This window comes from Phaethon lepturus, unplaced genomic scaffold (assembly GCF_000687285.1).
Source record: "Phaethon lepturus isolate BGI_N335 unplaced genomic scaffold, ASM68728v1 scaffold12075, whole genome shotgun sequence".
Lineage (NCBI taxonomy): Eukaryota > Metazoa > Chordata > Aves > Phaethontiformes > Phaethontidae > Phaethon > Phaethon lepturus.
In genome coordinates this window covers 55,078-81,338 of record NW_010538403.1, presented here as the reverse complement: position 1 = coordinate 81,338, position 26,261 = coordinate 55,078, and the positions used below count along the sequence as shown (strand labels likewise).

The 26,261-nt window shown below is 37.5% G+C and overlaps 1 protein-coding gene across 1 annotated transcript in view; it reads left to right on the top strand.

The window, feature by feature from the left end:
- Positions 1-26,261, top strand: part of ROBO1 (roundabout, axon guidance receptor, homolog 1 (Drosophila)) — a gene marked incomplete at both ends in the record, with an annotated part of 99,831 nt that overhangs the window by 19,406 nt on the left and 54,164 nt on the right. The window contains 3 exons of the mRNA XM_010286794.1: positions 7,229-7,349; positions 10,980-11,118; positions 12,395-12,522. Coding sequence (XP_010285096.1) covers positions 7,229-7,349; positions 10,980-11,118; positions 12,395-12,522 — 388 coding nt within the window. The remainder of the gene's footprint in view (positions 1-7,228; positions 7,350-10,979; positions 11,119-12,394; positions 12,523-26,261) is intronic.

The window sequence follows — 26,261 nt, the reverse complement described above, 5'->3', positions numbered from 1 at the left end:
ATTTGCTTAGGTTGGTTCTCAGTTTGTATTCTATACCAGGGCTCAGGTTTACCCCCAGAGGAAGACAGAAATTCCTTCTTCCCTTGGGAAGCTTCTGTGCCAGCTCTAGGGAGGAAAGCTTTCACAGTCAGTCGAGTGCAGGAAGTGCAGCAGTCACGGAAAGGGTCCAGGAGCCTATAATTCCCATCCCCTTCCGCAAGGAGCCAGCAATGGACAACCAGTCTCAAAGGGGATGTGCCCTCCTCTCAAGGCAAGTGGGAGTCTGAGCCAAATCTGCTGCAGCTCAGAAGGCCACCGAATGACTGAAGCCAAAGCTGAAAATAATGACGTGCTGCACAGACCTATGCCAAGAGAAAAATTTTGAATAATTTTTTTTTATTTCTGTTTTCTCAGACTGTGATGTTTTTGATGTTGTTGTTCCACAATTGTACTTATAAATCTAGGAGACCCTTGGTTTTGCTAAAGGCTTCAATTTATTGTGGGAGTTCATTTTAGAAGATGACCTGTGAATGTCTACTTCAAAGCTCTTGATAATTTGAGTCCCATCAGAAGTTCCCTTTAGAAGACCCTATATCAGTACCTTGAAAAATCCTGTATTTTGACACAGTGGCTATGAGAGATCTGCACTCTGAGAAATGTCTTTCCTCAGATTACAAGTCTTAGCAAAGTTTTATCTACCTCAGCTTCTAAGTTGAAAGTTAGAATTCTGCTGTTGGAGACTCACGCTCTGCACAATTCCTCTTTCCTTAGGGGAAAGTAGGAAATTTCCTGTTGAGGAAACACACCCCATGATATCGACTTGTCTTAAATCCATTTCATTGTCCTCCCAACATTAACTCCAGGCTTAGAAAAGACAATGTTGGTCAATACCTACTATGACAGACAGGAACTTAAATCCCCTTGAAATCAGCATCGGAGTCCATACTCCTCTGAAATGGTGTGGTGGTGGTACTCCAGCCCCCCAGGGCTGTCTGCAGGGTTTAGGCATAGCGTGCCAAGTCACTGCAGAGTCTGGTCTGGCCCATGTAAATGGGCCCTTGTAGTCCCTGGAGAGCTGGTCTGAAACCGTCCTAGGCTTCACTCTAGATGACTTTTTGACACAGCCCCGCAGACAGGTCTTGCATCTGTCTTTGGCAGTGTAGGCACTCTCAGTGGGAGATAGGCTGCGAAATTCCTCTGTAGATTGGGCTGTGTTGTTGCTTTTATGGTTACCACGTAGGAATTTTTTATACCGTTTGAAAATTTGTGGTTTGTTACGATTATTCTTCCATATTACATTTGTGATACTTTAGGTAACATAATTAAAAACTGAGGGGTTTTGTGTGGCAAATTAACCCCGGCGGGTCTGGGATTTTATCCTTGGAGGAGTGTAAATAACACAGTGGTGGTGATGCTTAAAAGAAAGTTTCCATGTAACAGATACTTAAAATCATCTGACTTGCTTAAGGGGAGAGAAATGAAGACATACCAGACACTGAGTTCAGTTCAAGTTCACTTTTATTTCTGATTTCAATCACTGATTGCAGTGAAAGCTACATACACACCAGTGCATCCAGGGGAGATCCGTGCATGAGGTTAAATTTACAGTTTTGCAGAAATAACATAGTTATTACATACATGTTGTTCCCATGTTGGGCTCAGTAGGGCTTGGTTTGGGTGTTGCAGAGAGATTGGTGAGTTCCATATATTTTTTACTGACCCATAGGATGTGCTTATGTGTTGTCTATGAGTTGTTTAATGTGTTTTCTGTATTCAGTGAACAGCATTGTGAAAACAGTTTCCGAGGCAAGTGTTTGCTTGCCTTTTTTTTTTTTTTTTTTTTTTTTTTTTTTAAGATCTTGGTAGGATAGATTTGTGGCCATAAAAGTAGTTGTAACAAGCTTTTGTTGTTGTAGGATTTTAATCTTGGGTTATAATAAGAAAGGAAGTATTACATAGTAATTGTTTTGTACTGTAGCTGTGAAAACGTTTCAGGAAAGTATTTTACTGATTCAAATATTTTCCTATAAACGTAGCTGTCTGTTGAGAAATAAGTTCTGATTAATGTGAGCAATACAGCCTATTTTGAATTAAATCTTCCTTTGTGATTAACAAAAGCCAAATGTTTGTAGAAAGTAAGTTTGGGATTGTTATAGTTTTAAACTTCTGAAAATTGTATTTGCTGAGGTATAGATTTTTCTTGCAAAACAAAAAAAGTTGCTGATTTATGACATGCTGCATGTATCTTGCCTCTGTCCACAATCTTGTTAGTTGGGTGAAATATCGAACACATATACTAATCCTGATATTTGGTGTCTTGTGATAATGCCAAGGGCTGAATAACCCTCAGCTGCCTCTGAAGTCACCAAACAATTCAGGACACAGATAACCCTTAAGCCTTCGTAGATATCCATCTTCTTGTAGATACAGCCATTAATAATGAGGCCATCAAAGAGGGGAAGGCAGTCTCATGAGCAGACTTGAATCTGATTCCGACTCTGATGTGTCCTGACCAGATTGGCAGGGGTCCTAGAAGCAGCAGCTTGAATCTACTGTCATTTTATCTACCTTAAATGCTCTTTCTTTTTAAGTAAAGCTTTTTTCCCATGCATTTTGGACCATCCTTTACAGACTCTACCTTCAGGTCTGTCATCATTGCAAGACTATTTTGTTGGCCTGTATGATAGGGGGAACAATTGACTTGCACTTTGTCATGCACGGGAAGACCACTTGAAAGGATATTTTAAACTCCTTTCAAATATAATTTTTTGTGTGTTTGATCTGGAGGTGGCAGCACATACCTTCCTGGGGTCCCAGAGAATGGAACCAAAACTGGGACAGATTCCTTTGTCTGAATTTTGAAGTTGAACAAGAACAAATTTTAATAATTGTTGAAGACTTATTGCAAACATGTTTTGATGTCTAGTGTCTGATATTTAAGCGTGATAAAATAGGTAGGGAAGAACACGTGGGATTCACAAGGCTTGGAACAAGATACACATTTTTAAGTAAAATGTAAGATCGATATTCACTTACACTCTTTTTTAATCAAGTTCGTTAGAGTAAACTTGAGTACTCTCTGGGGTTTCTGCGTATGTAATATCACAAACAGAGGTATTTCATTCTGCAGTCTAAATTTCATTTTCTTAGGGATTTAAGTTTGCTTTTGAATTATTTTGCAACAGTGCAGATTTCATTTATTAAACAGAATGAAAGTAGGAGCTGAAAGAAAATTAAAAAAATGCTAGTCACCTTTATATTTGGACTTCCCAAGCATTTCTCTCGTGGCTTCATTCTTTCTCGTATTTCATAGCACATTTCTGTGAAGAGTAAATGAATCACCCACATATATAAAAATATTTCTTAACACAGACAGATGGGTATGGGTTTATACATACATAAATTTACACATGCACACACAACACTCATAGGTATATAAAATATGGTCTTAGTATATATATACACGTACGGATATACTGAATGCTTGGTGGTATGTTGTAGAACCCTTGGGTAAGTTTTTATGGATTTGATTTATTGGCTGACCAAGTTGATTCATTATTTGTGTATGATTTTTTGCTGCTGGGTGGCCATAATTTACAATTCTGGGCCTAGTTAACTCTGTGGGTGCCTAGAGTTTTCTGTATGAACATCTCCAACTATTCTTTAAAGAAATAAATGAAGAGGACTTGCTTGAATGAACAGTTTACTCAAGAAGAGCAAAATATGGTCAGGCAGGCAGGTCATAGAAAATAGCTTTCGATAAGTCTTTGTAAGTCACTGTGCTATCATATATTCTCTTAACGTACATAAAACATTCCGTACGTGTTACAGGCAACTGAAGATCATCTGTGAACCGCTGATCACAATTTTTCCTCTCATCAGTATTCGGTGCTATTCTCGTATTCTCTACTTGCACAGCTCTGATAAATTTGCTGGTAGGCACAGAACAGAACAAAATCCTGAAGAGGCATGAAAAGCCAAAAAGTGCCTTGGCATCATTTCTGTATAAATGAAACACGATACTTACTTCCATCTTTTCAGAACTGGTCTTAAAGCTTTGGCAGTTAGCAAAGCAATTCTTTTCCCATGATATGCAGTATCTACCAGAATAGTGTAATAAAACTGTTTGGTATATCTCGTTTACGAGGAAGAAAGGACTTCTTTTTGTGTTCAGTATGGTAACAGCTCTTCTGGAGGTTTGAGATTAAATGTTACCCTGCCTGTCACTTTTCCAAACCCTTATATCATTTGCTACTATAAAGTCCAGCTGGGGTATTCTGGGGAAGGGGCACGAATATGAGAAGAGCCAAAGCTCTACGTTTCTTCTCTAAGTTTCCACAGACTATGACTAGTTCTAATTTGCATGATTTCAGATACTGCCCCCAAAGGTGATCTGGCTCTTTACTGCATTAAATACTGGATATGAACTGCAGTACTGGATTACTGGATATGAACTTAGTGAGACAAAGAAGTGTAGCAGTGATTATTTATGTGTTCCTACAAACATTCATATGCATGTGTTTCATTGTGTACTTTGTTAGATAAAGGCATTGGTCTATAGCCCATAGGTATTTCTAGCATTTCCTTTGAGAGAAAATGTGGCAAACATTGCACATAAAGAACGTAAATGTGTCGTAGCTACAGATTTGATTTGCAATATCTTGTTAATAAATAGAAGGGCTTGATCAGTCTCACTGAGATGGTGGGTACCAAACTGTTAAAATTTGATGGAAAAACTACCCAACAGCAGAAGTATGCTTTCTTCTAACCATCTGTGAATGCTCTAGTTACAGATATATGTAATTCCACGTGCACTTGTGGTATATTTTATTGTAACTGTGTAATACATCACGATTTAATGTGGCATAGCCATCATTGTAGCTACAGTTCTAAACCCTGCTTCTGTTTTAAGGAAAACAAACAAACAAACAAAAAAGATCAACAGAGGACAACCCCTAGGAAAAATAAACCAAATACATTCAGAATTCCATCTTGGAAGCACAGCTTCCTTCAGCAGGCATGTCACATCTTTGGAAGTTTGCCTCAACGTCCACGAGAGAATGTTTCCTCTGCCTCTCCTTCCTTATGTAAATCTCAAATAACTTGGAAAAAAAGCAGCTTTCAATGATTTTTTTAGTTGTTCAAACGTTTCTGCTTTAATGCATCCCTCAATCTATGCTTTGAAAAGAGTCTTGTAGTGATTCATGAAGGAAACTCCTAGGATAGTTCTTGCTGGAGGTTACATTTTGTGCAAAATACACAGTTGTGTCATATTGTAATGAATTTGAATGGAATTTTCTTAAGTGCCAAAATCACAGAGGAGCACAAGTGCTACTGAATGTCAGTAGGACTTAAGCTCTTAAGTCATGTATAAGAATCACTGCTTTCCATTTATATGGGTTTGAAATCATCATCTGAGTTGACAAATTCTTGTGACATGTAAATACAATTCTTTGTTAAATCCAGTGCATTCAATGTTTATATACATTAAAAGTATATATTTCTGCTTATATATCTGGATACTGAAATACCCTAAAATACATGTAGAAATCTTTCTAAAATCGGTTTTTAAAATCCTTTGCTGAGATTAATAGGAAATAAATAGCTTTCTGTGATTTAGGGAGATGTAAAAAGGAATAAATACAGATAGACTTTTAGCTATATGTTACTTTCATTTCTCATACCTAACCATTTCAGGCAGTCACCATCTAAAAATGCACACAGATTCTTGAAAAATGTGTATTTGCAGGTCACCTCTATTTTTTCGTTCTTCATGCCTCAAATTCCCATTGAAATTTGAGCATTACTAGATTTCTGGATGATAAAGGACGTATCTTTTCTGTTCTCAAACAACGAGCGCCAAAGGCAACAGAATGAAATTTGTATGCAACACTATCTACGTTACATGTGCATGTTCATTTATCTCAATAACCGACTGTCAGCTTTGTGTGCGTACATCTTACAATGATAATAAGAGCCCAACGCTGCTCAAGATGTCAAATTTTCAGGGATAGATTTCTAGCTGCAGGCAAGTTGAGTTAAAATACCTCATATTGAGAACACTCTCATCCTTGTCACTGACCACATTAGAGCCTTTCATGTAGCTTCATATGTTGCTTTTATTTATTGTTTACTTCCACCCATGCCTTGAACTGCAGGGGTTTTCATGTGATTGGACTCATAAGCATATGTTCACTTAAAACTAATTAATGTAATTAAGTAACTTTTTTGTATATTACATGGTATAAACATGGTACATAGTTGCCTACATAAATTTTGCTGCATTTTGATGAACTTTGAAACTTGTTCAACCATCTTGGTTGAACGTGTATTTGGGGGTATTTGTATAACCAGATGTATACACAGAAATATATACTTTTCATGTATGTCAGTATTGAATGCACTGGATTTAACAAATAATTGTATTTACATATCACAACCGTTTTGTCAATCAAATGGGAGAATAAATACTTTTAAAGGGAGATGAGATATTTTCATGTGCATTCAATATAGATTTTTAAATAAAATAGTAAGATTTGGAATCACAATGGGGAAGTATGTTTTCCAATTTTGGGGTTATTGGAATTCCATTATCTTCCGAAAATTGAATTCAGAATTAAGAGAAGAATGTTATTCATTTCCCAGTAAGGATTTAATTGCTTCTGCCCAGCTGCTTATCACCCTTTAAAATTACTTATTTAAAGGTGAAGAACTAAAGAATGAAAAATTTTCTTCACTTCCTTTAGAAATGAAAACCAAAACAAACACAAAATTCATGAATAATAACAAGCATGGCCAATGGTAGAATAACGTATGTGTATTTGTTGTCAAGAAAAAGTAATTGCAGCACTTGATGTGAAAATGGGATTTATGTGTAGTGCTGATTTTTACTCTCCACCTGATCATACCAAACTGCAGACATAGGAAGGAATTGTAGTCTTTCTGTCCAACAAGCATTAAACAGGCTGTTGAACAGCCAGGTTCCCATTATGCAGAATGAAGAAAAGAGTAATAGGGATTCAAATCTGAGTGATTTTAAAATAGTGATGTAAAACTAAGAGGCAAGCTTTTTGCAGAAGAGGAGGAAGCTAGGTTAATAGTAATTTTTTTTTTTTTTTTTATGATTTGGAAAATCACTGACAGCTTGGTTTTTTTCATTATCTGTAATGAAACCTTCTTCAAGTTAATAAATATTATGAAGTCATTAGTTCATATTAAAGTATTTTTTATTATTCTTGATTTGTCCTAGATCAGAGGAGGAAAGCTTATGATCACATACACAAGAAAGAATGATGCTGGCAAATATGTTTGTGTTGGAACAAATATGGTTGGAGAACGTGAAAGTGAAGTTGCGGAGCTCACTGTTTTAGGTAAGAACCCCTCCTTTAAGACTGTGTTAATGAGCATGTCCAACTTTTGTTTTTCCTAGTAAGCCTTTTATTAAAAATCATTCTCATTTATTTCCTTTTCAGTCTTTATGTTGAAAATGTTTTTGTCATCATCATGTTCTAGCAAATGGGGGCTTTGCAATCCACCTTGGACTGTTTTTGCTGTCAGAAGACACTTTCGTACTTAGTTCTCAAACTGAAAAGAATTCCAGTGTCCACTGACTGGATCAGTATTGTAAAATAATAGCAAAACAAAAATTAACATCACTAAGAAGCAGAGGCTTAATTTTTCCTTCTTGTTGAAGAAAATCAGAATTTTCTAAATTTCTATTATAAATAATTGTCCTTTTATTTGTAGTTGTGTGTACTGAGTGTTGTAAAGATACAACAGGTCTATTTGTTCAAGTGATCCTAATGACAGTTCCTCTGACCATCATAAAATACGTTTTCATTTAAGATAACTGAGCTTAGTTGAAAATTGCATTTTTTGTTGCTATTGCAGAATAGAAAGTGTAACCAGAAGGGCAAACTCAGACTACCTTCAGCACGGGAGAATTGCCTCATGATCACACTAGATGCAGCTTTGGTAGTTTTCATTCAAAATGTGTCCCATGTTATTTTACAGTAGGGGAGGCTTGAGATAGCTTAATTGTTGGTGCAGAAGGAATACATATTTTTATCATCACAGGACAAGAATATCCAGCCCATGATTCATAACACACTGGTTTCCATCACAGTGCTGCTGCAGTCGTCCTTGCTCTTTTTTACTTCAGGTTGACAATCTGTCTTGTCAGCCTTTGACGCACATTTATCTGTCTTCGCTACTTCTTGGAGTTAGGACTCGGGCAACTTGAAATCCTGTTCAGAGTTTTATTTGCAGCAGGGTTTTCTGTAATGAAATGAGATAGTATGCTATCTTAAAGTTGTTGAAATTGAGTATCCAGCAAGATAGTGTGTAACTTTTTAGAAGCTGAGGAAGACATTCGATCATCCACTATACTGTTTTGGGGGTTTTTTAATTTATAGACAACTTTGAAGCACTTTGGGAGGATGTGTATTGTGAAATAGACTTTTAGAACTTCCAAGGACAGTCTGGAATTGAAAGAAAATTGTAGTTACATGAGTGAAGTCCTGGCACTGGGCTCCTAGTTGACTGTATCAGTTAAATGCTCATCGCTAGTCTACTACTAACCAAGGAATCACGGTACAGACTGCTACATAATCCAGCCAGGAAAATACTAGTCTTGCTGAACCCCTGTAACAGTGATGCATTGCACAGAGAGTCTTTGCCTTTTACTTCATCTCATTTTCCCTTCAAACATATTTCTGATTTTCAGCCTGGGAAAACTAGTGAGGTTTTCTTTTCAAACGGGACAGTAAAGCTTTGAATGTCTTATCAGTCTGTGTCTAGAAATCTTTAACACACCTTATACTTTCAACTCGGGTCTTAGATATGCGTGAAAAAGCATGAGAAACACGCTGACTTCATATATTAAAAAATCTTTCAACATAAATCTTCTGTTTATGGGTTTTGGTTATTCAGAAGTTGAACTTTTGCTTTTAGGTCTCTGCTTTAGATCAGTGGGAGGATTGCATGCCAGAAACTGTAATATTAGAAAATTTCAAAGTGATCCTTACTAAGCTTTCCTTGTATTTACCAAATAATCGTGTGACAAAGATAGATACTGAAATCAGATGCATTTGAGTAAGAGTGTTATGAATGGGCAGACAAAAGCCCTTGGACTATTACTCTTCCTTTAGGAAACAGATCTAGAGAACAATGTGCCTCTTGTGGGTTTTGCTGTTGTGCCGCAAGTCCTGGCCTTACCAGATCAGTCCTTTTTCTCTTGCATAATTAAGGTAAATATTCTTCACCAAAGTATTCTTACTCCAAAGATTAATCCAGAATGTTCTTTTCTTGCATTCAGCTTGCATTTTTACGGCACCGACAAGAAGGGGGCCGCAGCAGGGGATAATTTTTATATTTGTGTTTTTTTAATTCACAGCTAGATTCATGTCTGTAGGTCTCTATTTCTCACTTCTTGTATGTGAAGCCAGGCTTAAAGATTAACTTGCTATTTCATCTATCATTATTTGCCTGGCATTGCAAGCAAAGGTAAGTTTTCTAAAACCCAAGTGTCCAGTTGGTCTGGACATCCTCCAGAATAAAAGAAGCTCTTTTACAGGGTTTTGTTCAGTTCACTTTTCCACTTCAGTCCTTTTTGAACCATTCACTAACATTTTATAATACTGAATCTCAACATCTTTATCTGCAAAGTCAAAGTAATATTCAGAGCCACCTTTTTCAAACACAAATGTGAGACACTAAGAATATGGCATTGTCTTCTTTATGCTTCTGTCTGGTGCTTCTCTACTCCTACGAGAAATTTGTGGTGTATTTTTGGATATTCACACTTCCTGATTATGCCAATGGCTTCAAACTCTTCCAGTTCCAGGGAGATGATATTTATATCTTTAATAAAAGCCAAAACATTCAGCTGCCTTCTCAACTCCCTCAGAGCTTTCACAGGCTTATAGGTAAAAAGGTCGTCTGCCTTAGGCAAAGGAAGCTGCTCTCTCCTGTTAAAGCACTCTCCTGTTAAACCTTCCCTGTTGTCATTTGGTGCTGTCATTCTAGATGGATAATCCTTCCAGGAGTATCCCAGAAACCGTTAAAAACACTTTTCTTCCTTGTGTGTGTGCAAACCTCACTGCACTTCAGCCTGGTGTGGAACTACAACACTATGACTAGCCCAGCAGCATAAAGCTTTGAACCCTGTTGCAAGTAGGAAAGTGTGCCGGTCCCTTTCCTGAAATTTCCAGCTAGTAACTGGGTTGCCAGGATAGCACAGCCTGTACTGAGGTCCCGCCTTGTTTCAGAAAGCCTGAGGTGCAGCACTTGATCTGACTCTGGTGAGCCAGGTCATCCATGTCCTACAGTGTAATTCAGAGGTAACAGCAATTTTTGAGGGCAAAAATGATACAGAGGACATTGTGGGGTTTTTGGGCTTGTTTTGTTTTATGTGTGCTAGTGAAAGAAAAGAAAATGTTGTCTTTCTAATGTAGCATTGGAAATGATTGCATCGAACACTAGCTGCTTCTGACACCTGCAAGCAACCTCGTAGAGATACTGTGCTGGACCTTACTTAGCCTTTGAATTTAGAGACACCTTTGAGTCAAAATCTCCAGTGACACAATGCTTGATTTGTACCTTCTGTCTTTTTAACCAGTGCAGCAGATGAGTTGTCATTTGTCTGGGTCCTTGTAGCAGGCCTGTAGAGGTTTGATGTGTATTTAGATTTTCTGCGTAGTTTGTGTTTTCCTTTAGCTGCATTAGCTGTGACGATGATACATAAGTCTGTGCTTGGATCCTGAGCCACTGCTGAGAGCGTCTGCCTCCCGTGCTGAAGTTCACAGTGCAGGGATATGGATCTGCTGCCTGGGGCTGGGAGTGAGAGGAGCGGCAGCGGAGGCACCTCCATCGGTTTCGTCACCCTGCTCCCCTGGCTCTAACAGCCACAGTTCAGGGAAGATTGCAATTCGGACACAGAACTCCTGGACTAATCCCTTTTTTCCTTTCCTTTCCTTTCCTTTCCTTTCCTTTCCTTTTAGAGAGACCGTCTTTTGTGAAGAGACCAAGTAATTTGGCTGTAACTGTGGATGATAGCGCGGAGTTTAAGTGTGAGGCCAGAGGTGACCCAGTCCCTACAGTAAGATGGAGGAAAGATGATGGGGAATTACCGAAAGCAAGGTGCGGTACATACAGTTACCCTTTTTATGACATCTAGCTTGGTATATGATGTAACCGTTCAACATTTGACAGCTAGCATTTCTTTTTCTTGAATGAATAAAGCCTGGCTGAACTAACAAAACATTTCTAATTACCATTAAGCCCTATTTGAAGTTATAATTTATATTGAAACTTAAGAACAGCTTGTTCTCAAGTTTTTGTTGTGACAACACATGACAAATAAAACAAAAAATAACCAAGTTCAGTCAGTAATATCTGATACAGATTAATTCTTCACCTGAAGAGTCTTTTGCAATTACTACAAGTTTTGCAGAATGTATAATAAATAGTAAATTAGATGACAACATCAAGTAGTATATATTGGAATTGCAATTGATGTAAAATGTAGTCTGGTAATATAGAAAGCTGCCTTGTTCTTGTTATACATGTTTTTGTTACTAAGTTTACAATTAACTTTTTTTTTCCCCGTCATTGCTCTAATTCAGGCCAAAAAATAAAACTTTATTAAAACGAAATACATTCTATGATAGCTAGATTGGTTATTTATTTATTTACTTGGACTTCCCAATCATCAGTTAAAATCCTACTAGGGGAGCAGATTCAAAGAAGAAACCCTGTACAGTTGGCTTCGGTCATCCAAATTCAGCTTCCTGTTAATCGAGACTACAGCGTTAATCAAAAAAGTGTTTTTAAGAGAAAAATATACTTTCCATAAAGAGAAACACATTGACTGTATTATGCAAAGAAGAGAAAAACGGTGATGAAAGGAGAGGAAATGGTAACAGGCCACATTGTTCTTTAAAAAAAATTATTGAATGAATTTTGATTTATCTTGACTTTCTAGCAGTTCTGATCTTCTTGGAAAAAATATGTTCTTTTCAACCACATAAAAAATATTCCTTCATTCAGATGGAAAAATTATATGGAGACTAATAACTATTATTACATTTACTTGTTAAAAGAGCTCTAACAAATTAAAACATTCTGTGTTAGAGCTTTATGATTATATTAAGCCAGTGAAATTCTACTGACATCAGTAAAACTGACTCACATTGCAAATGAAATCAAAATAAGCTTTTCACATATTTAGATATAATCTTTTAAATATTAATTTTTACATTATCGATTTATAAGGAGTTGTACATATATTTATTTCAAAGGGAAATGTAGGAAATAAAAATATTTGAAAGAAAACCTACCATATTTTTACCCTTTACATAAATTGTATGAAGTTCTATTATTCCTATTCATTGTTTATTACTATGTATATTTAAAGATATGAAATCCGTGATGATCATACCTTGAAAATCCGGAAAGTTACAGCAGGAGACATGGGCTCATATACGTGTGTTGCAGAAAATATGGTTGGAAAAGCTGAAGCATCAGCAACTCTAACAGTTCAAGGTAGGAATGTTTCTTTACATAGTACTTTAACCTAGAATAAAGTTGATTTTTTTTTTGCATGGCAGCTTTGTAGAGCTGCTATACACAAACTAGTTGGGTCTATACACAATTAGTAGAGTTGCACAGATCTACAGGAACTCCATGCTGTGTTGTAAAAAAAAGAAAGCAAAAATATAAATTTGGACTGAGTTGTATTCTTAAGAAATTGAAGCACTTCATATGTAAGATTTTTTGTAAGCAGTCTTTGCAATACTGGGATGGGGAACTGAGTTATGTTTTGAACTTAGTGTGATCACAGTCATGTCACTTACAATCTTTGTATCTGAAACCCTAGCAGAAAAAAGAAAAACAGTGTTACCAAACTACATTGTTTAAACTTGAAAAGAAAGAGTTATAAGTTCAAGTGTCTGCCAAATTTTTTCAATTAACTATAGTAAAGAAGCAGTGAATGATAAATCTATTTGTGTATCTTTTAATACACTAACCCAGACCACTGGAATTCCTGATGCTTTTTCATTACAAAAACGTATCGTAGCACTACTGTTTCTTTGTCAGATAAAAATTCAGTGGAACTCAGTAAACTAATATGTATAAAAATCCTTCATTGCCTTTATATACACAATCCAGATGTTCACTATTCAGATAATCCCTCTCTTCCTTTCCTGGCTAGCAGACAGGCAATGATGTCATCCTGATGCTTTTTTCTAAGCACTGATGGTCCTTCTGTCTTTTTCTTTCTTCAGTGGGAATGAATCATTATGGAGTTCTGGGGAAGTATAGGCTTAAAAGTATTTTATTTGGTAACAGGCCTCTATTTTGACACATTTACTGTAACAGGAAAGGTCTTGTCCTTAACGTGCTCTCCTTTTTCCACTATAAACATTTGGTGTCCCTAACGTCTGTAGCTGTTAGGAAAATAGGAATTCTTTTGCTGAAGCTCTCCTAAAACCAAGAATTTTGAGATGTTCCGTTTTGTTAGTCATCATAATGCTTATACGTCAAAACTGATACCTTATGTTTGCAAAATAACCAGCTCTTATGCTCAGTGTTTAGAATAAATGATTAGCACGTGAGCAGTAAGCACAGTTTATTCAACAGAAAAAGACTGAATTATTTTTTAAATGGTGATCTGTTCTGAAGATCATGTCTTGTATCGACTGTTAATCTTGTAAAATGTTAGTATTAAGAAAATTTGCTTTATGGCTGGTTGAGCAGTTATATTTCTGGAAATGATCTATCGGTAGCCTTAATCCTTCCTAGCCGTATTCAAAATAATAAGTAAACACATTCTTGTAATCCCATTTAGATTAATGCTGCTACTTAGATATAAAATGATGTAAGTATGTAAATGTTAGAGATACTGAGTGAGATCTTTTGAATTTTGATAATAAAATGGTACTTTTAAGGAACATGGTCATAACCTAAGTCTTGATTCAGCAAGATTCATTTTTGTTTTTAAGTACTTGTATTACACAGTAGATATTTACATTGTAACAGCATTGCTCTGTGGATATTGTTATGGGATAATTTGTTTCCCGGTGTGAATGGATTACCTCCTGAGCCATTTACCTTACTAATGTCTTTGTAGAAGGGATTGATGGGAGAAATTGTAATGTGTAAAGGCCAATTTGTAGTTGGTAATGTAGTAAATTATGATCAAAATCCATTTATTAGAGTATCCAGGAGAGCTGGTTTTATGGAGAAAAAAAAAAAAGACTCCTCTAGAAAACATGCATTTTCCATTCAGATTTTTTTCACATTTTTCCTTCTCTTTCCTCCTTGTCCTTCTCTCCTCTCCCCTCCTCTTCTTTCTTGTTTAGAGCACTTTTTTTTTTTCCTAAATGGTCAGCTTTTTGACTATGCTCAATCTAGAGGGGTAGATTTGATCTTCTTCGTGTCTCAGTGCTAACATGACATAGATCTGACATCTGACATTGAGCTTGTGGGCACACAGCTCTGTGGGGGGAATTTTTTTTTTTTCATATGAGTAGTATTTTTTCTAGGTAATTTAAGGAAGGGAAATGACAGGTCTCTTCTGCGCTTTTGTTAATTGTCATGTACTGTGTTGACTGTAGGGATTAATAAATATTATTAATTAATAATATTTGCTGTGCCAAATAGAGTTATTTCTATTATATCTTTGTAAACATCAGGCTGTGTTGCAAATCGTGGTCTCAGAAGTGACACCTGCCACTGTGTAAACTTGTTACATTCAGCAAAGGCAAAAGAGGTTTTTTGGCTTGGGTTTTGGGTTTGTCTGGGTATTTTTTGGTGGGCGTTTGTCCTGGGTTTTTCCCCCCCTCGGTCTCTCAGTGATAGGCTGTGGTGTTTTCATGCCAGACTACTCTCCAAGAACGAATCTGAGAGCTGTTTACTGGTAAGCCCAGGAGATGCGTGTCGCTGTCAGGAAAGGGGCAGCCGTCATCTGCCAAGCGCCTGTATGGTGGAACCGCTGCCCCGGATGAAGCGCGGCGCACAGCCGAAAGGGCCGTGGGCGGTGCTCTTCGGGGCACTGCTCGGGCCTCAGGGCTGGTAGCGCTGCTGGGAAGAGGACATGACCTCTTCTGTACTCGTCATTTTCCAGGCCTCGAGCACTGCGGTTGGCCTGTGTATGTTGCGCGCTGTACAGGGTTATCTGGGGTATGATAAGGTGGAGCGCGCAACGCGGGGGTAGTTGAGTTACCTCGGTGTCAGGGATGCGTCGAGGAAGCGCGGGGGATAGCTGGCCTGGCAGATTGCTGGCCTGGGTCTGGCGGTATTGTTACCTCCAGGTCAGCTCTGGCACTACTAGATCTACCAGACGCTGGAGTCCATAGTGCGTGCCCTGCAGTACTCCCTGTCTCAGGAAAGCCGCACAGCCCTGCCTCCGAGCCAGGGGAAGGGACCCTCTCTGTATCTGTGGACTAGGAACTGTCAACTCAGTTCAACTATGCTCTACTAGGATGCTAACAGCAGAAAATATAAAAAGGGAAGGGAATGTCAATTCCATTTCAATGTTCTTCCTGCTCATGGCACCAGCATCACAGATTCTGATTATTGAAATCACTATTGTCCTGTATACAGACTCCTAACTTTGGGGAGTATAAGCGTTTCCTACGTGAAGTACAGACGCTGTATTTTTATTGCAATTTCGGTCATATTCCTAAACAAATTTGGAGTTCTGTATTGACATAGAAGTTTGAACCTTTCACTTAGTCTTTTACTATTGCAGCTTAAAAGCATTTCTATCCTTGGAACTGTTTGTCAGGTTATCTTGTTTTGTCCTTGGAAGATTAAATAGTTAAGAAAATGTAATTCTGCTGTTGTTTGCATTTTCCTAAAATTAGAGTATCTCGGGTCCACTATTTTCATTTTGCAGCAATGTGTAGTGCATATGTAAGGCATCCAGAGACATTGCTGAATACATGTGGAAGCGTTTCATTCAGGAGATGATTAATTATTAAATCAATACCTCAGTCCATACGAACTGCTAGGAAGCAGCCCAGAGTACAATACATTATATTTTACCAATACTTTATATTTTACCGAGGATCTGATGTGCTCCAGCAAAGGGAAATAGTGGCCAAAAGTGTATCTCTGGAACCAGTGGATTTTTCTCCTGCTCTAGATTGAATATATATGCAAGATGCTTTTTGTGTTTTGGCAGAGATTTCTATTATGTGATTTGCTTAGTTTTATGCCTTGAAGCAGGACTGTAGAAATTATAATATTATATACAATTTAATTGAAGCCCATGTTTGTAAGACACACAAAATTACTAAAAATGCACACCTCAGAACTTCAGTCCTAAAAGAGAATTAGTTTTACCATTAATGGAAATAGAAGTAGGGCTTCTTCAAAAACTGCCAATTTGTTATTTGATCATAAAAATGCTTTTAAGTAAATCTAACAACCAAAGGTTTTACATATTTTCCCCTGCTTCCATTTGCTTCATTCCCATTTGCAGTACTTAGGCTTTTTTAACATCTGATTTTATAATAAGTTTATAATTTATGCTGAAACGAGCTTTACTCTCTGATACAAGTGGAAATTATGGCTCCAGTGGAAGTCCTACTAGGCAGCTGGCCAAGAACTATTACAGCAATGACAGTGTAGTTGCTACTCAGCAGGAATTGAGAGAGAGACGGGTCAAGTGGGTCAGTTGACTTGAGGACTTCACAAGAATCATATCAACACTGCGACTTGGTCACCAGCAGGTTGGTAGTGAACAACAATCCTCAAACTTTGAGCTCTTCTTAACTCTTCTCCCTCAAGCAGTGGCTCTGGAGGAGCCCACAATACTTGTTACAGTGCCCTGCCTAGTATGCACCTAAACATGCAGCAGCAGTGACTGAACTGTAAAATGTAAATTTTGCTATTCAAAGACAAAACACACTCAGTGTTATCAGTTTGGCAGGAAAAAAGAAGAATTCCTGTGGAAATTACTCTGGCCAATTCATATTTTACAGTGGTGATCTTTGATATCAAGGGTTTTTTTAGCTTATGATGTCATAAATTTTAGGGTTAACAGAGCTCGTCTGCAAGGTGGATAGAGAGCAGAACTTTTGATAAGTGACTTCTGGCTGTGATTTTGCTGTACTAGTCAATGGACAAGGAATTTTAATCTGAAAAGGTGGCACATGCTTCAGGTCTGGAATTTCTTCCTCCTTCCACCCCCTCTTTGTACAAAGTAGCTTCCAGGCACGCAGTAAAAGACATCTATTTGATAAGGTTTCTGGGTAGGGCTGAGAATACCACCCTGAATGAAAGGGAATAGGATTTGCTCTTTTATCTGCCAGATACCATATAAATGTTTCCACTGTGTCAGGCCACTGGTACACATTATAAGTTGGCTGTAAATGTAATTGCTTTCTAGGCATCTGAGCTACCTACATTAAAATAAAGGCAAAATTCAGTTTTTTATGGGATTACAAAAATGCTATTGAGATGTATGGTGGTTATTATGTGTTGCAGTGAATGCCTCAGTATCATGAGTGAATTTAACTACTTGAATGTTAAAACTAGGATTTGGTTTTAAATCTACATTTCTCTACATGGTCTCTCTTTAAGTCAGTATTTCTCCTTATGAAAGAACTAATTTTAAGCTGTATTTTGTCTTCAGTCCCCATGAAAGAGGAAGGAAGAATAGAGATTGTCCTGTGAACTTCAGGATTATTTTACTTAATAAACTTTTGGCAGGATGAATGAGGGAAACCATCTCTTGGTGATTTGTGTAGCTTAAAGAGACAGCCCTTTCCCCCTTAATGAGTACTGTAAACTGTGACAGCACTTCAGATTTCTATCAAGGATCTGAGGAGTTTGCCACCTATTTCTGGTGAAGGAATATAAATCTTAAAAGTTAATCAGAAGGAACTGAGAAAACTATCTGAAGAAGAGATTAGTGCCCTGAAGGTGCTTGTTCTACTGATGGAAGTGATGAACGCTAAGATTCCTGAAGCATTTCTAAAAGTACGGGTAAAAGAAGGAATCAGTAAATATTTCAGCAAAATTTTAAAAAAAGAGGTGATTTATAGTCACTTCAAATCCATGTAACACATTTTAATAAATAACTGCTTCTGTGGTTTTTAAGTTTTTTAATGGAGTTTTATACTTTTACATGGCGTCTCACAACAGTGAGAGCAATTGCTTACAGGGGACTAACACTTAAAAACTTTAGAGAACTTTTCTTGCAATTTAGTACTTTGAAACAAGGACTTGAAACAGATGTTCCTGAGCAAATTGAACAGGATTCCAGGTAATTTGGAGAAACATTACTACAAAAATAAGTTGAAGCTAGAGGCTTTCTCCTGCTGTAAGGGTTTTATTTACTGTGAAGTTTTTAAAAATTCTACCTTTAGTCACTCACTGCAGAGGATGGAAGAAAGTATATTTGTGTAGCATACTTCAGCACTCCATTAAAAAGAAAATCTGAAGACTGCTTTCTAGTGCAAGCAATTTTGTAAGTCCGGTGGCTAGGGAAAAATCAACTGTTCTTGTATAAGGCTTCGCTGTTGCAGACTTTATTTTTTGACTGCTGTTCTAAAGATAACATTTCAATAATTCTGCCTTTGGAAATAGACAAAGTAGAATTTTTCTACAAGTTGTGGAGTTTGCAGATTTTTGGTTTTATATATAAAATTGAGTGCAAGGAACAATAATTCAATTGGTTGTTCATTAAACAGTACTTCCACTATATGTTCACTCTGAAATAAATGTAGACTTTATTAAATTACGCTAAACATCCATAAAAAGATAATACATGCTTTATTTTCGTGTTGTTTATAGCCTGTAAGTAGTTTTTATAAGAACTATACAGCAATTATAGTGCACTCTCTTATTTTTGTTAGCTTACATGCATCATTAAAATCAGTCATCTCTGAATTGGTTCTTGACCCAATAAATGCTGACTTACATTAACAGTATGTTCAACATTATTTTGATAAGCTGTTTTGAGTACCATTTGTTACTACAAATTATGTTTTGTTTGGACACCAAAATATTTTGTTGTTATGTGCTGAATAACACTCAAGAACTGGTAATAAAGTAACTTGCAGTCTTTATATGTGAACTGTATCACATAGTAGGCTTAGTATCAGCATCTTCCAGTGCACGAGCAAAACTTGCTTCTTCAGGTTAAACTGCTAAATATCAAGTATGCTCACGTTGTTTTCTGCAGGAGGTAGCTGCATGCTCCTCTTGTTGCTATGACCACACATTAATTCCCAAAGTTTGGGGTGAATTTTTTTTTTCTCCATTTAAATATGGAATAGGATGAGAGGATTGAGAAACAAAATAAACAAAGCTGTCTGGATGGACATCAGGTTGGCTGCCTTGTTCTCATAAATGTCCTATGCTCTCTAAACACAGCATGGAAGGGGATTCTGTTCTCTTCGCATCTTTCAGTGGCATAATGAGAGCCCACTTAGGACTTGCATCTCCTCAAATTAAACAGCAACTCTCTCTTTTGACACAGTTAAGATAGTACACTGATACTTGGGTCTCAGTACAGAGGAAGAAGTCACCTGAGAGTTCTGCCATCATCCAGTCAGTCTTCCACCAGCAAGGTCTGATGGCCTTTTCTGTACATCTTCCTTCAGAGTTCTTGGGTGCTCAGATCTTGCCAGATTTTTTTCCTGGAAGGATGTATGTAACCTAACTAAAGATTTAACCTCAAAATATGTTTGCTAATATCCTTAGACCACCATAGCTGCAGTAACACTTTTGTTTAAGACTACCAGCAACTTTTGATAGCATTATCGTGTTTTGGCAAAGATGAACCACTGCTTCACTCTATGAAAATCAGGCTGAGTGTCCCAGATTTTTTTTTTTTATTTTGCTTCATTTTTGCACATTGTGTTTATTTCCTTAAGCAGCTTGTTCCTTTTCTACCTCCGTCCCACTAAAAACTCCCCAGTACCTGATTGCTAATTCCATCTTATATAGAATTCTTATATGTTGTATTTTTTCCTACCTATAATTAAAAATTGTTACGTGTGTCATGGCTACCTTCTAGATAACACTATCAAAAAAGTAGGCTCTGGTATTAGTGTCCCATATGTAGACTTGGGTTGTCTGTATGTATGGGGTGTGGTGTCCCCATAAAAAGTCCAGATTTCTTTTGAAATAGTATCTGTTTCAGTTGACAGTATTCCTTACTATTACATGTCCAAAATAACATTTTTTTAATGATCAAAAGTTACTGCACTGTAGAAATTTATTGACCTTCCGTTTTTAGTGTGAGTTTGCTATCTATTGATCATGGGGCTGTGACCATTTTTCACGAATAGCTTTAACTTATTACAAGAAGGTTCCTGTGGATTTCAAGTACTTCTTTTCAAGAAGAAAATTGTGCTATCATAAATAGCTGGGGAAAAAACCTCACACCATTTCCTTTTCAGCTCTACTTACTCTAAGTCAAAAAATGCATTAGGAAGCTCCTAAGAATTCCTCAAATAGTATCCAGCTATCATAATCTTTTTGTACGTCTGCACAGCTTATTTAAAATTCATCTGTCTTTTTTTTACTCTTTTAAAAGGCTTTAGTATAAATATTTGTAGCCATGACTACTTAGATTGCAGCAGTGCCCACGTTACCTTAGTTCTTTTTAAACATGGGGGAAGATAACTCTTCTCCAAAAAGAGAAGCCTGGGAAACAAGGCTCCACAGTTTACTGCATCACTTTAGTGTTTAAATAGATGGAATTAGACTTGTCCTAAGTGTGCTCTCTAAATTGTATGTGGTTTACAGGATGTTTTAGGAGGACTCAGAACAAGGAAGGGGAGGGGGGACTAGGAGAGGAACTTCTGGAAGACCTTAAATCCCTCTCTCCTCCTCTCTGTCTTCATATTTCAGATTTCTCTTGTCACCTCAAGGCAATGACTACAGGATTTATAAATGTTTTAAACTGTATACTACATGTATTAACCTGAGAAGTGCTACCTTATAAAACCACACTGCAAAGTCTATTTCCACATTTTTAATTTTTATCTTAGAAACCTTCATTGATTTCTGCAGAAGGAGAGATTATGAACATTTATATTTTGTAGCTAGTATCAGCCAAATCAGTTGCAAACCAAAAAATCTCATGTCAGTACATTTTACAGACTGTTCTCTTCCCACAATTTTTTGCAGTAGGTTCCTCCCCCACATACATACACGCACACTTGTGTAGCCCTTTTCGTCTTGACTTTTTAAATGGTTTAAAGGAAAGATTCATTAGCCTGCTGTGAAGCAGACATTAGGGTTGTCTAGTTCTGTGTCTGAGACACAGCTGAGATACAGCCAGATTTTACTGCCCAGCCCCATCAATTAGAGTTGAGGAGGGAAACACCTCTCAGCCTAAATTAAATCTCAGAATGGCCAGAAATCCATGAGGAGTCAAAATACCACTTGATAGCTCTTGAAAACAGAATAGCACCCAAGCAGGAGGTTTGGCTAATGCACAGATCTTGTGCTGTTCATCGGCAGAGAGGAGAGTTCAAGCCACCGAAGAGACTAGAGAAGCTTAGTGACATTTTAATGCCGATAACGAAACCAACAATCTCTTTGCCTGTTGTTCCTGCCGCAGTTGAGAACGAAAACCTTCCTGCTTGCTGCAGGAGGGAGAATCGTCGTTTCTGAATCAGAGAGAAGTGCAGCAGGCAGCCCACCGGTGCCCCAAGAGTGGCACCTTCGTGCAGGGCAGAGGCTCTAGCCAGCCTGTTTCGCAGTTACTGCCCAGCACATGAAAAGTCCTCACTATCCAGACTCCTAACAGATGGGGCAATGTGGGTTAAGTCTAAACTAAAAAAAAACCCAAACCAAACCAAAGAAACCTCACTGGGAAGTATGTTGAGGAACGCAGCAAGTAATTGATGCTGAGATTATTGCCTTACTAGCTTTTCTGTGCATGAATTTGAAGCATCATTACGTGTTTCTAGGTTTCCACTGCTTCTAAATGTCATCTTACTATCACAACTTTTTTCCTAATACTCAGTCAACTGTTTGCTTTCTTTATTTCATTCTCTTACTAGTACCATTATAGAAAACAATTAATCTGTTTCTTTTCCAATCAGTTAGATTTCTGTCTTGCCTTTGGTAACTTTGAAGTTACCATAGTCACTTTTTCCTTTAAACTTAAGAAGTGCTTATCTGACACAACAGCCGCAATCCTCCAAAACAGAATTTTTCCAGTCATCATAAATGTAATAAACCATGATCACTGCCTTCCTGGGGGTTTGGAATTACAAGTCATCACTTTTGATTTGCAACATCAAAAAACTCATGTAAACATCTTGCCTGTGACATGCTGTGACATGCTTGGTGCCAGACTGTTAGACCTTTCCTCAGAAGTTTCTACTGCACTGTATCACACTTTGTGCTCTGGGACTGCGTACTGTGGAAACATCCATGGTAAGGGTGTGCCAGTCTGGTCTTAAATGAATGTGAATTTTAGCAGAAAATCTGGGAAAATATGAATTATTTATGTAAGTATCTAGACCTCAAGAAGTGACAGCTGAAACAGAGAGACCAGTGAGGATGAAAATACACCCCAATTCTTTTGTAAAGTACCTGGTATTATTTTCACATATTTTTCACAGGTTGAAGCCAGGAGACAGCTGAATGGCAGCATTTTTTTTTTTTTCCCCCCAGAACAAGAGATTTTGGCCTTTGTTTATTTCTCTGTAGAAAGTGATACTTTCCACAAATGACTGCAGTGTGCATATCAAGGATATTGGGTGTTTCAGATTGCTTTGATAAGAACAAATAGCCTACAAATCACTAGATGGGAAACGAAACATGGCACATTGTCTTAAACTATCTACTTTAATAATAGGTTTTGCAAAACACCAACATAAATTTCCGGTAGTCATGTTGCAGAAAGGCATTCAGTGGTCCTTGTTCAGATACTTGAAGGTAAAAAGTACTTAGATTTCAGAGTTTAGCAGGCTTAGCCATGAAACGTATTTATGAACAGAAGAGATTGGCAGCTTTTTAGCTGAGTTTTTGTTTGGAATTAGGGAAGGAATTAAAAAATAAAATTGTTCAGGATTTCTTTATTTTTTTTAAGGAGTGAGAAGTCAGAGTTTGACCAGTTTGCTAAATGTGTTCAGACTCTCACATTTCCTCTGCGTGTAACTCTAGTACACAAATTTTCTGCACCCACGCATTTCAGACAGAGATTATAAAATGGGTTTCTCACCCGCTCATTTAATAGAGAGCTTACGAACAGCTGAGTGTCAGCCATTCTGTAGAACCGCAGTGCTCCATGACAGATAATGTAGCTGTCTCTATACTATCTCTGTTGCTAGCTCTGGAGTTTCTCCTCTCACACGATCTAGTCTCTCTCTGGCCAACCGCATCAGGAGCGCCCGCGCTCCTGAGCTGTGCTCTCTCTTCCAGCACATCGGCTCGTACTCGGATCCCATCTCCTTCCTACCTGTTTGTTTCTACAGGCACGCTCAACCTCTGATATATTTCACTTGAACTGGCATTAATGTATTACCAAATTAATTGAAAGCAACCTAAATTGCACTGACTGCCATTTCCTAGATTAATCATATGGCCAAGGATTTAGACAGAAGCTAAAGATTGTATATGAGCTTGATTGTTGTATGTAATTATTGTCCTGAAGATTGGGATTGTTTCATTTCTCTGGTGTAGCTTTATACTTTCTTGCTTCCTTTATAATGGCCTCCATATGCTATAAGGGTGTCAAGCAGTCCTTAAGGATGTGAAGATTTTTATTTAAATAGTCAAAAGTGAAACCTATTGAACTTAGTTCGAAAGTATTCAGTTTGTGTCAGCAGAATAACAAGATATTTTCTGGGCACTTGGAAGGTATTTATAAATAATAATAGTCAGAACAATAATGAATGAGTATTTAATATTCAGGACAAAATACTGTGTAGTAATGAAGTACCACCTTGACTCTCAGGATCTGAAAAGCACCTTATTAGTATAAGAAAATGAAAATTTCTATAGTTACACTCTTTTTGAGATAGGTAATTACTACCACAGCTTTCAGGAATAGGGTACTTGAAGTTCAGAGCTTGTGCAGTATCAGACTAAGAAATAGGCACAACTCTGGAATATTTAATTTTAAATATAAGGAAACCAATGAATTACAGAGAAACGCTGCATCAACATTTGCATTCACCTTTGTGAGCAGAATTACAAAATGTGTTATTCAGAGAGGTAGGCATTACATACAAGTGCTGAGAGAATGGTGCTTGCTCAGCTTGGAGGAGAAGTGGCTTCAGGGGGGACATAACAGCAGCCCCCAGTTCCTACAGGGAGGTTGTCGGTAAGACTGAGACAGACCCATCGCAGTGGTGTGTGGTGAGAGGACAAGAGACAACAGACGTAAGTTAAAACAAGGGAGACTGAGGCTGGCTATAAGGAGAAATTTCTTCACTGGGTGGACAGTCAAGCGGTGGAGCAGGTTGACCAGAGAAGCTGTGCATTCTCAGTCCTTGGAAGTTTTCAAGACCTGACTGGATCAAGCCCTGTGCAACCTGGTCTCACCCCATAGTTGAACCTGCTTAGGCAGGAGGTTGGACTAGAGACCTCCCAAAGTTGCTTTCCAACCTGATTATCCTGTGATCCTACAATACTACATCTGTCAAATGCAATAGTTGCTCCATTAACATCTGGCAACTCTACTGGTCAGTAGTTTAAGCCCTAAAACTGCAAATTCCTACTCCTGTGAGTGGATTTAATGACACTAGTAGTCCCAGTGAGGTTGATAGGATTGCTGGAAAGAATAAAGCATTAAAAGATCACGTCACTAGTCTGGAAACCACTTTTCTTTTGTTTTTTGTTCAGTGACTGGACATGTCTTCCCTGAAAAACCTCACACGTCAAGGAAATTATTTGAAAGGCAAAAATACTATTCCTTTGGTATTTGTGGTTTTACATGCTAACTTCCTGTCTTTACAAACAGGTTATTCCCCCTAATTGCCATGTGAAAAGCCACGGTTAACACAGGGAAAATTAATTTACTTTATAATTGAAAGTGCTGTCAAATAAAATGTGCCATAATAGAGGAAAAACTATTTACTTCTCAGTTTTAGTAACCTTAGATAGCAATAAGATATAAATCAAACTAAGAAAGTGATCTTTGTTGTAGCTGTTGCAGTTGTTGTTGTTTAAACCACACGATGTCCTTCTGACAGAACTGTTTAAATTTTTCTATGAAATTTTACCCTTCGCCCTTGCCACAAATTTGCAACCAATGTGATGCCCTGTTTCTATAGGGATTTATTTTCATATATCACTATGCCCTCTGTTTTCACAGGTGGGCAAAAAAATACATTTGCTTGACAGGGTTATTTCTGACCTACAATAACAAAACCATCTGGTAAAAAGAAAAGTGGAAATTCAGCACTTGCAAGTTAATTTAATTTGTAGAAATGTAATTCACCAACCAAGGCAGATTTCTATCTGTTAGAAACTTTCAAGTGAGCTTTCAGTAGAGGGCTTAGGCAGCTTTGCATTGCTCCCAAGAAGGCTGAACTTTCCTCTTTTTGGCACTACTAGAGTAATGGAAAATTTGTAATTTAGAGTTACTTCCTCTGTGCAAGAATCCCATTAAGTCTTTTATCAGGCTATTTCGTGTAGAATATGAATTGTGTTTTATGGAGAAGCATTTCTAATTCCAGAGCGGGTCAGACTGTAGTTGCAAGTTTATTAGAGAGCTTTTCAGTTAAAAAAGAGTGGTTACTGGGTTACTTACCCATCATCAAGAGTAGCTGGGAGCTTAGTCTTGGGGACAAGCATATTTCCCTCAGGAATTCTTGTGTATAATTTCTTGGCCACTCCTCTTACAAATCATAGACTTGCAGATAATCTGAGCAGAATAATGAACACTGATTTTTTCTGAGACATACTGAACCCACACACTTGAAGAAGGCTAATGTACATCCAGAATACTTACTTAAAAGTTAAACTCAGATCTTTGAAAAATGATAATTTCAATTTCCTCTGTTTGGGATTATTTCCCTAAAAAATGTCTCTAATAACATAAAACCCAAATTCTTTATATGATCTGGTTTTGGTGCATTCAGTTGCAGCTTCTTGGCTTCAACATCATCCAAATTCCATTATATCTGATTCTCTTTCTGCTTCATTTTCATAATACACCTGGAGTCCTCTATTTATTTGAACAGTAAGCCAGTATTCCTCATGCCTAATGAATGTTGGCAGACTGGATATTATTAGTTTCCTCTATGTGTTTTAGCAGAGGATGGTATATTGCAGGTGCTTACCTACTCAGTATG